The sequence below is a fragment of the Peromyscus californicus genome, unplaced genomic scaffold, assembly GCF_007827085.1.
Source record: "Peromyscus californicus insignis strain IS unplaced genomic scaffold, ASM782708v3 Scaffold_9__1_contigs__length_137607984, whole genome shotgun sequence".
Lineage (NCBI taxonomy): Eukaryota > Metazoa > Chordata > Mammalia > Rodentia > Cricetidae > Peromyscus > Peromyscus californicus.
In genome coordinates this window covers 82,547,411-82,561,529 of record NW_026294617.1, presented here as the reverse complement: position 1 = coordinate 82,561,529, position 14,119 = coordinate 82,547,411, and the positions used below count along the sequence as shown (strand labels likewise).

The window sequence follows — 14,119 nt, the reverse complement described above, 5'->3', positions numbered from 1 at the left end:
AGCCTGTGATTAAATATTTTTAATATAACTGATATTTTGTCATTACATGATGTATACAATTGTAATTCCTCTGAGAATGGCATAGTGGATTTTAAAAGACCATACTTTTCAAGAAAACACAGTGACTACACTAGCACCTGGGCATACCATTTTTCCTTCCCAAGAGGAATGTTGGCTTGCTCTTGAGCTGTGAAGCTCTGTGTTGGTATTACTCTTTGAGCTATTTTAAGTTTAAGGGCCTAGAGGAAGGCTTGGAACACCCAGAAATCCCATGAGTCTAAAATTACATTTGTAAGCTGTATCTATCTTCTTTATCTTGGAACCCTCCTTTTTGTAGGACCCCATCTACAATTTTTAATAGGCTAGTATCGTTAGATATGGTTAACTCGGAAGATTAGTAATATAAGCAGGTTAATTGGCTTATTTTTTTATTTATTCATTTATTTGTTCTTATTTATTTATTTTTGAGACAGGGTTTCTTTATGAAGTTCTGGCTGTCCTGGAATTCACTATGTAGATCAGGCTGCCTTGAACTCACAGAGATCCTCCTGCCTCTGCCTCCTGAGTGCTAGGACTAAAGGCATGTGCCATTACCCCTGCTTAATATATCAATTCTTCTGTGTTTATCACAAAGATTTCTTTCAAAAGCAAGACTGAGTCTTCACCATAAATAATTGTTAAAATAAGAATCAAAATTAGCATGTGTCCCTTTACGCTGCCACACCAGGATGCTGAGTAGTGTTCATATTGGCTAACAACTTTTTCTCCCTGACACTTTCAGAGATTTGAGAAACAATGAAATTTCATGGGCCATAGAAGATGCTAGTGAAGCCTTTGCTGGACTCAAAAGTCTCACTAAATTGTATGTATCCGTGGTGTTTGTATATATCTAATAGATATCTTTGCAAGGAGTAGTTGTAAATATTATTGGATAATGTTTATTTTATGTCCAGAAAATCTGAGCCTTCCTACTGTCTCCCAAAGGAAGGAGCTTTGTTTGTTTGTTTGTCAAATAGTTTGTTGTGTTTAGGCACTTTTTATTTATATTGCTATGGAAATTAAGTTTTTAATTTATATTTATTTATTTATTTATTTTTTCGAGACAGGGTTTCTCTGTGTAGCATTGCACCTTTCCTGGAACTCACTTTGGAGACCAGCTGACCTTGAACTCACAGAGATCCGCCTGCCTCTGCCTCCCGAGTGCTGGGATTAAAGGCGTGCGCCACCACCGCCCAGCGACCAAGTTTTTTATTTCTTAGTTTCAGGTTAGCACTGTAAGAGATAGGTTTTATCCCAGCGTGTTCATCCATATGTTTCATTATTCTTTGTTCTCATTCATTCCCCTCCCTTACTGTTCTCTTTCCATTTCCTCCCTGCTTGGGTTGGTTCCCTTTTTACATCCAGGTAGTTCTTTCTGCTTTCTTTTGACTTATGCATCATTCTCTGTTTCCTACCACCCTCAAGATCTCTTTCTCCCCTCTCGTGATCCCTTTCCTAGTTTCATGACCTACAAACACATATATGGCAGGGCAGTGGTGGTGCACACCTTTAATCCCAGCACTCGGGAGGCAGAGGCAGGCGGATCTCTGTGAGTTCGAGGCCAGCCTGGTCTACAAAGTGAGTTCCAGGAAAGGCGCAAAACTACACAGAGAAACCCTGTCTCGAAAAACAAAACAAACAAACAAAAAACACATATATCACACACTAATATAATTCTAAATCTAGGTTCTGCTTATGAGAGAAAATGTTTGGCTGTATCCATTTTCCTACAAATTTAATAACTTAATTTTTCTTTATGGCTGCATAAAATTCTGTTGTATGGATGTGCTATCTTTTCATTATCCATCCATGTTTTAGTGGACACCTAGGCTGTGGCATATTGACTTAGAGTCCTTCAGGTATGTATTTACCAGTAGTTTAGCTGGGCCATATGGTAGTTTTATTTTCAGTTTTTGAAGAACCCTCCATACTGATTTCCATAGTGACTATAAGTGTACGCTCTCAACCCTGTGGGATTTAAATAAGTTACAGAATAGAGTTTTCCATTCAAGTAAGAGAAGAGCTTTGAGAAAATGTAGTTGAGTTGGTATTGTGTTTAATCATGTGAGATATATGGGGAATATGTCTAATAATAGGAGAAAATATTCTTCCATAAAGCATTTTACATCCCCTATAAGAAGGATTTCACCAAAGATTTATGCTTGTCCAAATGTCTTTAATCTGACCATCTTTTATTAAGGAGAGAAATGGGGAATTTAACCTTATGTAGCATCAGCAAATTACTTTAGTGGTTAGGATGGCTGTTTAGAGGAGCTCTGAAATCTCAACAGAAGCTTTTGTGTTGTACTTTGCATTAATTAGTAAGTTCATAACTTTCTTAAAAATGCTTGCTTTCACTAAGCTATAGTTCAGTGTATATAATTTCCCCCCTCCTCAGTTGTGTCTCAATAAAGCTCAGAGGTTAAGAATGCTTTCTGTTCTTCCAGAGAACCTGAGTTTGGTTCTCAGCACTCATAGTAGGTGGCTCATAACCACTTGTAACTTCTACTTCAGAGGGTCTGATGTCCTCTTCTGGTCTCCACAGGCACAGCACTTACATGAACATACCTCTCCCCCACTATCTACACGCAGGGACATAATTAAAAATGTGTTAATAATACCACACTATAAACTTTTAACTTAAGTATAGCTTGTATAGATAAATATTTAATGAATTTAATTTTATTTCAGAGTCTTGCAAGGAAACCAGATTAAGTCAATTACACAGAAAGCATTCATTGGTCTTGAATCCCTTGAGTATTTGTAAGTATTTCATATATATTTACTCACTGCTGCTGTGGGATGTCTTTCTGTACTCTGAATATGTGTTGCTCTGATTGGTTGATAAATAAAGCTGTATTGGCCTATGGCAAGGCAGCTTAGAGGCAGGCAGGAAATACAAGCAGATAGACAGGAAGAAGAAAGGAAGGAGGGAATAGATGTGAGCCAACCACCCAAGGAACACCATGTAATGGGATGCAGATAAAACCATGGAACATGTGGCAATACATAGATTAATAGTTATGGGTTAATTTAAGATATAATAACTAGCTAGCAAGAGGCCTGCCATAGACTATACAGTTTGTAAATAATATACGCCTCTGTGTGTTTACTTGGGTCTGAGTGGCTGCAGGACTGGACGGGACACAGGAAAACCTCCAGCTATACTCTGCATAATCTTTGTGCTGGGTGTGATGGTGCCTACCTTTAATCCTAGTCCTCAGGAAGCAGAGACAGGCAAATCTTTGTGAGTTTGAGGCCAGCCTGGTCTACATAGCAAGTTTAAAGCCAGACAGGATTGCATACAGAGGCTGCCTCAAAACAAAACAAATTTTGCTGTCTCCGGGAGGTGTTCATAAGCATTTATGTAGCTTCACTATAGATATAATTACTGATGTTGCATTTCTCTTGATTTCAGAGATTTGAACAACAATGCTATAATGTCTATCCAAGAAAATGCTTTTTCTCAGACTCACTTAAAGGAGCTGTAAGTAACTTTTTTTCTCTTTTAATTGTTAGTGCTTATTGTATGTGAAGTACACCACACCTGGTGCAGATGGAGGCCAGGGGAGGTCATCAGATCCTCTGCAACTGGAGTTACAGATGATCGTGAACCGTTATGTGGGTGCTGGGAATTGAACTGGGTCTTTATTTTTTTATTTTTTATTTTTTTCCAGAGCTGAGGATCAAACCCAGGGCCTTGTGCTTGCTAGGCAAGCGCTCTGCCACTGAGCTAAATCCCCAACCCCGAACCTGGGTCTTTAGGTAGAGCAGACAGTGTTCTTAATCACTAAGCCATCTCTCCAGCCCCTCATTGTCTGAAAAGAAAAGAAGGCGACTCAGATGTTTTCAGAAGCATGTGATTTAAGCAAGAGCTATATAAGTGTTAACATGGTGTTGTTTCAGTGGTGGTGTCATGTAGAGATACCCAGCACTGAATAGTCAAGTGTGTGTGCTACCACCTGTGTGCTGATGTGCTCGTAAGTAGGAGTCCTTAGCACCACTCCTGGGCTCGGATGTGTACTGTACTTTCTGGACTATCAGAAATGTGTCTCCAGTTCTTACTCTGTGATTGGGTTAAGGTGGGTAGCTGTTGATTTTGTTCTTTTATTTTATGAAATTGGTCTCGAATTTTGTGTTAATTTTAATGTGTTTAAACTACTAAAATGGTTAAAACTTTAAATGTTACAGTAAAAAAAAGTAGTGTTTATATATCCCCCCCGCCCCCAGAGCTGAGGACTGAACCCAGGACCTTGTGCTTGCTAGGCAAGCGCTCTACCACTGAGCTAAATCCCCAACCCATGTTTTATATTTTTTTCACATATAATTTTTAAAGCAAATTTTTAAATGTATATGTTGTTTTGCTTACATATATGTCTGTGTACCATGTACGTGTCTGGTGCCTGTGGAGTCCAGAAGAGGGTGTCAGATCCTCTGGAATTGATGTTACAGACAGTTGTGAACTGCCATGTGGGTGCTAGGAACTGAACCCAGATCCTGAAAGAGCAGTGCTTTTAACCACTGAGCCAATTCTCCAACACCTTCTATATAATTTTTAAAAATTGCCTTTTTAAAAAATGTATGTGTATGTGCCTGAGTGTAAGTGCACCACATGCATGCACATATGAGTTCAAGGAGGTCAGAAGAAGGCATCAGCTCCTCTGGAACTGGAGTTACAGGTGGTTGTGAGATGCCTTGGGGTGCTGGGCAACAAGTTCAGGTCCTCTGTAAGAGCAGTAAGAGTTCTTAACTGCTGAGTCATCTCTTTAGCCCCTAAAATTGGTTTTATTAGTTTAGAGATTTTTCTGAGTGAAGGAAGTTAGCTGGGAATTGTTACCAATTGAAACTGTGGTGTTGGAAAATCAGTATTTTAAATGCTGTGATTAGGGGCTCTTCAAAGGGCATGCAGTAGAATCAGTTCATGACAAGACAGTAATAAAAATGAAGAGAAAGCTTGTAGGAATTTTTACAACAATTACATACAATTAGGACACCTTTATAGTAGTTTTTAAAAGTCTTAGTTTTGGAACAGTGACATGGTTCAGTGGATAATGGTGCTTGCCTTCAAGCCTCACAATCTTGAGTTTGATCCCAGGACCCACATGATGGAAGACCTGACTCTTACTAGTTGTCCTCTGACTTCCACATAAGTGCATGGCATGTAGCCGGGCATGGTGGTGCACGCTTTTAATCCCAGCGCTGGGGAGGCAGAGGCAGGTGGATCTCTATGAATTCCATACCAGTCTGGTCTACAGAGTGAGTTCCAGGACAGTCAGGATTATGTAGAGAGATCCTGTCATCCCCCCACTCCCAAAAGAATGTGGCATGTGTGTATGCTAACTGCCCCCCCAACATCTTTATACACATATATGGTAAATAAAAATCTAAACAAATTTATTTTAAAGTACTGATTTGTAATAGGTTGGAAAATTTAAAAACTGGTTCTTACCCAGATTGAGATTTACTCCATTCCTTACAGCTTGTCACAATAGACAAACTGCTTAGCTGGAGTCTCTGTTCCTTTTCAGAATTGGAGTAGTGGTTCCCTAGGATCATGTGAAGATATAGTGAAATAATTTGTTTATAAAGACTTCATTCATCATCCATTGTGTACTGAATTGGATCATGGTCTCTCTCTCTTTTAATAGTTTATTTTTATTTTATGTGCTTTGGTGTTTTGCCTACACATATGTCTGTGTTGGGGTGCCTGATCCCCCAGAATCAGAGCTACAGACAGTTGTGAGCTGCCATGTGGGTGCTGGGGATAGAACCTGGGTCCCCTGGAAGGGCAGCCAGTGCTCTTAAGTTCTGAGCCATCTCTCCAGCCCCCATGGTCTCTGTTCATACCTCATATTGTATTAAGAAAGATTATTCTGAAGAAGACACAGAATTAAACAATAAGGGTTAGGCATGTAGTTTGGTAAGGTGTCTTGAACTCACAGAGATTCCACTGCTTCTGCCTCCTAAGTGCTGGGATTAAAGCTATGCATAACTCCGACCCAGCCTGTCTAATCTAAAACCTTGCTGAATCTGAAAGTTTAGCAAGGATTCTCCCATGTACATCCCTGAGTATCCTTAGATACCCTAGATAATTGATCAAGTTTTCCCTTCTGTACCATCCCCAGGTGATGTCTGGCTACTCTGGCCTGCCTGTAGCAGGAAGCTTTCTAGATTGTTTTAGCCGGAATCCTCCTCAGTTCTGAGGCTTTTGCTTAGTAATGTACCATCCACTGATTCTCACCCCTCTTTCTTTTTTTGGCTAAAAATTCCTTTTTGTTGTTGGCTGTAATTGCAATTGAGCCCAGCTTCTTTCCTCTGTTGTAAAATCTCATTGCAGTGATCTGTGCCTGGGAGATGGTCTTGAATACACTCCGCCTCACCATGCTTTAACAAGTATCATTGAATAACTTTTCCTTTAACAGTTGTGGTGTTGTGGCATGGATAGGATCAGATTCATCATTGGACCCCCAGACCTCTCACCCAGGACTCCCAAATGTACACTTTTGAAGACTTTGTCTTCATTCCTGACTGATTGATCGGGGATCCAATGGTGAGTCAGACTGGTGAACCATTGCTCTGGACAAACATCCATTGGAGCTGGTAAGGAGAGATTCTGAGTGCAGTTTCTTTTTTTTTTTTTTTTTTGGTTTTTTCGAGACAGGGTTTCTCTGTGTAGCTTTGCACCTTTCCTGGAACTCACTTGGTAGCCCAGGCTGGCCTCGAACTCACAGAGATCCGCCTGGCTCTGCCTCCCGAGTGCTGGGATTAAAGGCGTGCGCCACCACCGCCCGGCTCTGAGTGCAGTTTCTAAAGCTAGGACTGAGTACCCATTTCTTATGGAGGCACCTGCTCAGCTGGAGGTCTTCCTGGGCCTCTTTCGTGAGTGGGGATTGTTTCCTGACTCCCTGGCATAGATATCTTTGTACTCTGTAGAATCGTTTTCTTGATTGGATTCTGCTTCTCCTACAGAAACTCTCTGTCCTCACTGGAAACCCTGGCAATAACATGTTCTGCTACCTTTGTCCACTTAACTGTCTACTTCTTAATTATTGGAACTTTATTGTCCTCTTTTGAGGAACTTAAGGTCTCCTTATGCTGGTTCCTCTTAAGACCACTCCCTTCCCATTGCTATTTCTCTTTCTCCTCTTAATCACTAGTTCCCTTGAGTCTTATATTGCTGTGTCTTTCTGAAAATCCCCCCTTCTTCATTTGTCTATCCACCTCCATCACACCATATTCCATTTTAGCTGCTTCACTGTCAGGCCACCTGACCTCCATTGGGACTTTCTGATCCCCAAATAGCTGTGTGAGTCTGAAAAACACTGGATGGAAGTACTATTTTATCTCTACCCAGATGGGCTTTGGTGATATCCAGATAGCTCCTAAGTATCCCTGTAACCTCTCTAAGATGATATGTTATGACAAAAATATTTTTTAGTTTCTAAAAACTTATTAGCATATATTGATTATACATAATAGGTTTCATTATGGCATTTTCATACATGTATGTAATATAATTTGATCATATTCATTCCCTAACACCTTTATCCTTTTATCCCCCACTACTCCCCATTAATCCTCTTCCCAAGTAGCCTCCCTTCTATTTTTATGACCCAGTGACTTTCATTAGGGCTATTTACAGAAGCACGGGCACCTTACCTGTGGTTACAGCACTGAGGAAGATGTCTCTCCATCCCCCAACTGTAGATGAATTCCTAAATGGTCTTATTAAATAAAAAACACGGAGCCAAATACAGGGGTGAAAGCCTTAGAGATCAGGGGAATAGGGAAAGCCACCAGCCAACCTTACCTCACCAACTCTGCAGCTTCCAAATGTGAGTTACTTCCTGTCTACCCACACCTTTATATGCCTTGCTTTTCTACCTTCTCATTGGCTCTTAGCCCAGCTACCTCACTTCCTCATCACTGTCTGTACAGACCTCCAGGTCTCTATGGTTGGTACTGGGACTAAAGGTGTGTGGCACCACGCTTGGCTCTGTTCCCTAGTGTGGCCTTGAACTCACAGAGAGCCTGCCTGCTAAGTGATCGGACTAAGGGCGTTTGCTGCCTGACTTTGTTTACTTAAAATGGCTGGCCTTTTCCCCCTGATCTCCAGGCAAGCTTTATTTATCAAAGCACAAATAAAATATCACCACATTTCAGCACAAATAAAATATCAACCACACCCAACAACCATTAACAGTGTGTAAATCCTCAGAGGGCCCCCTAAGCTTGACAATCTCTCCCACACATATGTATGTTTCACCCTATCTTTCAGGAATATGTCCCCTGTGCTGACACTGCATAGTACTAGATATATATAGGCCATATATATACTAGAAAGCTATTGCTGCAGAATAATAGAGTTCCCTTGTCCTTCCATGTCTTGTGCCCTGTTGCCTCCTCTTCATCGCTTGTGGTTGGGACTTGAACAAGTTAAAGAAGAGTTATTTGAACCCAAGCTACTGTAACACTAACACTTGATCTGATAATCAAGATGGTGATTAAATCATCAATGGGTGAGCATCATATACAGTGTGGAGGTACTAGAGAAAGGAATAATTTATGTCCTGAGTGGGACATCGTAAGATTTTATCACATTAATCAAAATGGCACACAATTTGCAATTTAGGAATTGTTTACTTTTGTGCTCTTCCATGTAACATTTTTCTTTATCATTGACCTCAGATGATTGAAACTACAGGAAGTGAGCTGTGGATGAGGGAAATGTACTGTATTTGTAAATATGTATCTCTCTCTCTTCGTTTTTCAGCAGCCAATTAAGATAAAAAATGTAAAGTATAGGAAAAATAACAGCTTTGTAATTAAAACAACAGCCTTTGGGAGGCAGGGACAGGAGAATCTCTGAGTTTAAGGCCAGCCTAGTCTACATAGTGAGTTTCAAACCAACCAAAGCTACAGAGAGACCTTGTCTCAACAAAAGTAAATAAATGAGTTTATGTTAGTGTTTTACTGATTAAGACTGAAATCTTAGAATGAAAGATGTAGTTTCTCTGTTTGTATCTGTTTATATAGTAGTTTGTATGCGTTAGGTATGAATGTTAAGTATGTTTGATAATTTTCTGTTTTTGTGGATGTAACACGATGCGTTGTGAGAGTGAACAACATGAATGTGCATTAAGAGGCCAGAAACTGACATCAGGAGTGTTCCTCTGTTATTTTAGCCAGAGTCTCTCACTGATCCTGGAGCTCTATTTGGGCTAATCTGGCTGGCTAGCATGCTCTTGGGAATCTCCCTGTTCTTGCCTCCCCGAGAACTGGGGTCACAGATACATGAGGCTACATCTGCCTTTTACATGGGTGCTGGACATCCAAATGCAGGTCCTCATAGTTTCACAGCAAACCCTTATTCCACTGAGCCACATTTAGCCCTGTGATATTTGTCTAGTTCTAGATCAGTGGTTCTCAACCTGAGGGTTGTGACCCTTTTGGCAAACCTCTCCAAAAATATTTATATTATGATTCATAACAGTAGCAAAATTACAGTTATTGAAGTAGCAGCAAAAATAATTTTATAGTTGGTGGTCACCACAACATGAGCTGTATTAAAAGGTCACAGCATTAAGAAAGTTAAGAACCACTGCTCTAGATGATATTGCCAAGTTAATTTATAAAATACTTTAAAGAGTTCTTTTAAAGCTATCTTAAGGAAAAAAAAAGAAAGCAGAAACAAAAAACTGAGCTGGGCAGTGGTGGCACACACCTTTAATTCCAGCACTTGGGAGGAAGAGGCAGGCAGATCTCTGAGTTCGAGGTCAGCCTGGTCTATAGAGTGAGTTCCAGGACAGCCAGGGCCACACAGAGAAACTGTCTCAAAAAGCCAGAAAAAACCCAAAACAAACCAAAACAAAAAAAAAAAAAACAAAACAACAACAACAACAAAAAAAAACAAGAAAAAATAACAGGTACTTATATAACTCTCAGAAACATAGAATTAACCCATGTGCTTTCAAATATTTATGGCTTGGATAAGCTGTGTATGAAAGATTAGTCTACTATTGTTGGTTTGATAAAAACAGCTTTCTTTTCAGAATTGTCAGTATTGACTGTGATGCAGACAATTTTGCTCTATCTGGGTTTCTACTCAGGTTTGTGTGTTCACTGCATACAGGGTCTCTCCTGCTACCATGTGGGTTAAACTCAAGTCATCAAGTTTGGCAGCAGGTACCTTTAACTATTGAGCATCTCACCGGCCCCCAAAGATATATTTGTAAAGTTGAGGAGAAAGTAATTTTGTGTTAGTATGGAGTTGCTGCAGAATGAAAATGGAGACCAAAAAAAAAATGAATAGATATTAGGAAGTTGGGAAGAGTCTGATGTGGTCAAGCTGGCTAAATGGAATCAATTTGTTCTAAGAGTTTTGAGAAAACATTAATATAAATCATTGTCCTCTGTACTGTTAAAATATGTTTTCTTTCATAAAGTAAGGTTATCCAAGGGCCATCTGTCCCTGACTGTTCCCCTGTCTGTCTTTGCCTTCCACCTTCAGGATAGATAGAATGTAGGATCTTGTCAATGCTAAGTATATTCTCTAGCACTGATCCAGCCACACCTCCAGCCCTCTTTTTATTTTATTTTATGTATCTGTTTTTAAAACACAGTGCTTTACTATAATTGACCAGGCTGGCCTTAAACTCCTGATCTTCCTGTTTAAGCTCCTGATTCTTTGGGTTCCTTGACTTTATCAGGTTTTTGATTGAAGAAAACCAAGTCTTCTTGATATTAAAGGAGCTAACTTCAAAAGAGTTGTATGGGGCTAGGGAGATTTTTAATTCATAAAGTGCAATTCCAGTGCATGCATACACACACTTACATACCCACATGAACAGGAACATGTACCACCCCTCCCCAAACCACAATTATAAACTGAAGTTCTGTAACCTTTAAAATCCTTCATTTTGGCTAAATAGATAGGGACTGTTTTAGTTTTATGTGATCCTATGTAGTCAGGTGTTCAAACCTTGTGTTCTTTTTCACAAATTTCTCAAAATAAATTTTATATAAAGTCTTTCTGACTTAGCTTTGGGGTCACTTAGATAACTCTTTGGAAATTTCTTTTCTCTTGTAATCTGTAGATTCAAACCCAGAGCCAGGCAAGTGCTGTAGCACTGATCTATCCCTAGCCTTTATGATTTTTTAAAAAATTTTTTATGTTGTATACTTGATGTGTGTGGGGGGTGGGGAAAGCCTTGTATGCTGTGGCATAGTGTGGCGGTCTGGGACACTTTGTAGATTCTGTTCTCTCCTTCTACCTTTATATATGGGTTCTGGGATCAAACTCAGGTCACCAGGCTTTCATGGCAAGTATCTTTACCCACTCAAACCGTCTTGACAGCTGCCTGAGCCTCCCCCCCCCCCTTTGGCTTAAACAAAAGGTTATTTCAGTTACTGAGGCTGGGACGTCCAAAATCATGATACCAGAAGATTATGCCACTGTACCAGCTCTCTTCCTGGCTTGCAGGTGGCCTCTTTCCCCTCTTCCTCAGATGGCAGAGAGAGTGGGCATACACTCAAAAAGCAAGAGTGAGCAAGAGTAAGCTTATGACGTTCTGAGCCCTTTTTATATGGGGGCCCCTGTCTTAATTAGAGTTTTTATTGCTGTGAAAAGAAACCATGACACGGACAATGCTTACCTCAAATTATATATATGTTTTGAAATTATAATAGTTGCATTACCTCTCACTCCCTTTAAAAAAAGAAAACCTCTAGCAGGCAAGGGTGGTGACTCAGGCCTATAATCTTAGCAACTGGGAGGCTGAGGCATGAGGACTACCTCAATTCAAGGCCAATTTGAGCTGCTGAGTATTTAATTCATAAGATTTCAATAGCCTTTAGCACCGCGACTGCCCACATACACTATTTAACTCATAGTGGTTTCCTTCACTTCTCTTTCTTTTGCTTTCTACCCCTCACACACTGACTGTGCCTATAAGAGCCTAACAGTACACACACACCCCATGTCGTTTTCTCCAAAGTGTATGAATACTACATAATAAAGTATTAATAAAAAATTTCTTTCAATTTATATGTAACTCTCTCATGAGCCTCAAAGTACTTAGGCAGAGTGTGAGGAGGAATACCAGAAAGCATAGAAGTTGTAATAAGTGCAGACTTAAAAGTATTTTAAGGGCTGGGTAGGTGGGTTAAGAGGTAAAAGCGCATTCTAGGCTCCCAGGCTGATGACCTGAGTTAGATTCCCAGATCAGTGGAAGGAGAGAACCTCCATACATGCACTGTGGCACGACCTCCCTTCCCATCAGGTTAAGAATAGAGCATTTCAGTCGTGCACAAAGAATACGTTGTGGTGTTCCCCAAATTGTTTGCTTGCTCTGCCAAAGGATCATGGAGAGAAAAGCACTGATTCTTCAATGGGATCTGTCTTATAGACCACTTTTTTTTAAAGTTGCTCTTACTCTGAGTCAAAGTATACATTGCCAGAGGGCTGAAGTGCTTTCAGTCTTGATGAAATAATTTGAAAATAACAATATACTTCCCACAATAAAGCTCTTTTAGTGCTTCAAAATCGATGATTAGCCTTTGCCCACAATGTTTCAAGATTTTAAACCTCGGGAATACAAGGATGGCCCCTGACTGTCCATACACCTTCCACCTGGATGTCCTCGTTGTTAACCCTCTGACAAACTTACCCAGTCCCCTCTTTCTTTTCTCACTCTCACTTCTGCACTCTCTACACATACGTAGTTTTTACGTATACGTTGTACATGTAAAAGTCTTTTGTTGTTTGCAGGACGTTTAAAAGCTGAGGAGACACATTGAGGGACTGTAGACTTGGCTCGGGGGTTAAGAACACTTTTTGGTTTTGCAGAGAACTCGGGTTTGGTTCTCAGCACCCACATGATAGCTCACAACTATCTTTTTCTACAGTTTCAGGGGATCTGATACCTTCTTCAAACCTCCTCAAGCACCAGGCAAACACACAGTATATATACATACACACAGGAAAAATGTTCATATACATTAAAATAAAAATTATAGACATCATGATACTTCATTCCTGAGTAGCTTGGCATGTATTTCCTAAAAACAGGGACATTTTTACATAGCTACAATATCATTTTCATACTCAATGAAATTAACATTTATAAAATTATAGTATCTAGTAGATTGCTCATCTTCAAATTTTTCCAGTTTCAGAAATATCACCCTGGTTGGAGATGCAGCTTAGTTGGTAAAGTGCTTCCTAGCATGCCTGAAAACCTCTGGGTTTCATCCCCAGCACTGTGTTAAGCCAGATGTGGTGTTACACAGCTGTAGACTCAGCACTTGAGAGGTGGAAGCAAAAGGACTAGAAGTTCCAGGTCATCCTTGACTACACAGTGAGCTCAAAGCCATCCTAGACTATCTGAGTCCCCATCTCCAGCAGACAGCACACACATGTGTATACACATACTACAATATACACACATGCATATCCCTCCCTGTTTAGAACCCCCACCCCCAAACAAGAATCATGTGTCGGTGGGTGTCATGGTGTATATCTGAGATTGTAAGTTTGAGGCCAGCCTGGGTAGTATAGTAACTCTGTCTCAGAACAAACAAACATGCATGCTTGTATGCATTTCATGCTATTGCAGTGGCTCTTTACTTGTCTTTAATCTAAAAATGGCTCTCTTGTCCTTCATTCTTTTTTGATGTTTTTCATAACACTGACATATTACTAAGGCTAACTGTCTGAGTTTGTTTTCTTACAATTGATAAACTTTTTTGATAAAGAAATGCATAAATGCGTAGCAAAGTTATGTGGAAGAAACAAGACTAAAGCTAAAATGAAAGGTTCTTTTCCTTGTTTTCTTTCTGCAGTGTTCTGAACACAAGCAGTTTGCTCTGTGATTGTCATTTGAAGTGGCTACTTCAGTGGCTGGTGGATAACAACTTTCATCATTCTGTGAATGTAAGCTGTGCACATCCTGAATGGTTAGCTGGGCAAAGCATCCTCAATGTGGACCTGAAAGATTTTGTCTGTGGTTTGTATTTCTGTTTTCAAATTTTTAAATTTCTGTTAACTATCGTAACAACAAAATAAAGGGAATGAACAAAA

General features: G+C 40.0%; 1 protein-coding gene across 4 annotated transcripts in view; it reads left to right on the top strand.

The window, feature by feature from the left end:
• The window catches only part of Lrig2 (leucine rich repeats and immunoglobulin like domains 2), a 61,947-nt gene that overhangs the window by 29,472 nt on the left and 18,356 nt on the right, over window positions 1-14,119 (top strand). For all 4 annotated transcript variants that reach the window (XR_008216304.1, XM_052730271.1, XM_052730270.1 and 1 more), the window contains exons 9-12: window positions 782-862; window positions 2,731-2,802; window positions 3,458-3,526; window positions 13,882-14,045. Coding sequence is in view for 3 of the 4 variants with exons in the window: in XM_052730271.1 (XP_052586231.1) it covers window positions 782-862; window positions 2,731-2,802; window positions 3,458-3,526; window positions 13,882-14,045 (386 nt within the window). In the remaining variant the exon portion in view is untranslated. The remainder of the gene's footprint in view (window positions 1-781; window positions 863-2,730; window positions 2,803-3,457; window positions 3,527-13,881; window positions 14,046-14,119) is intronic.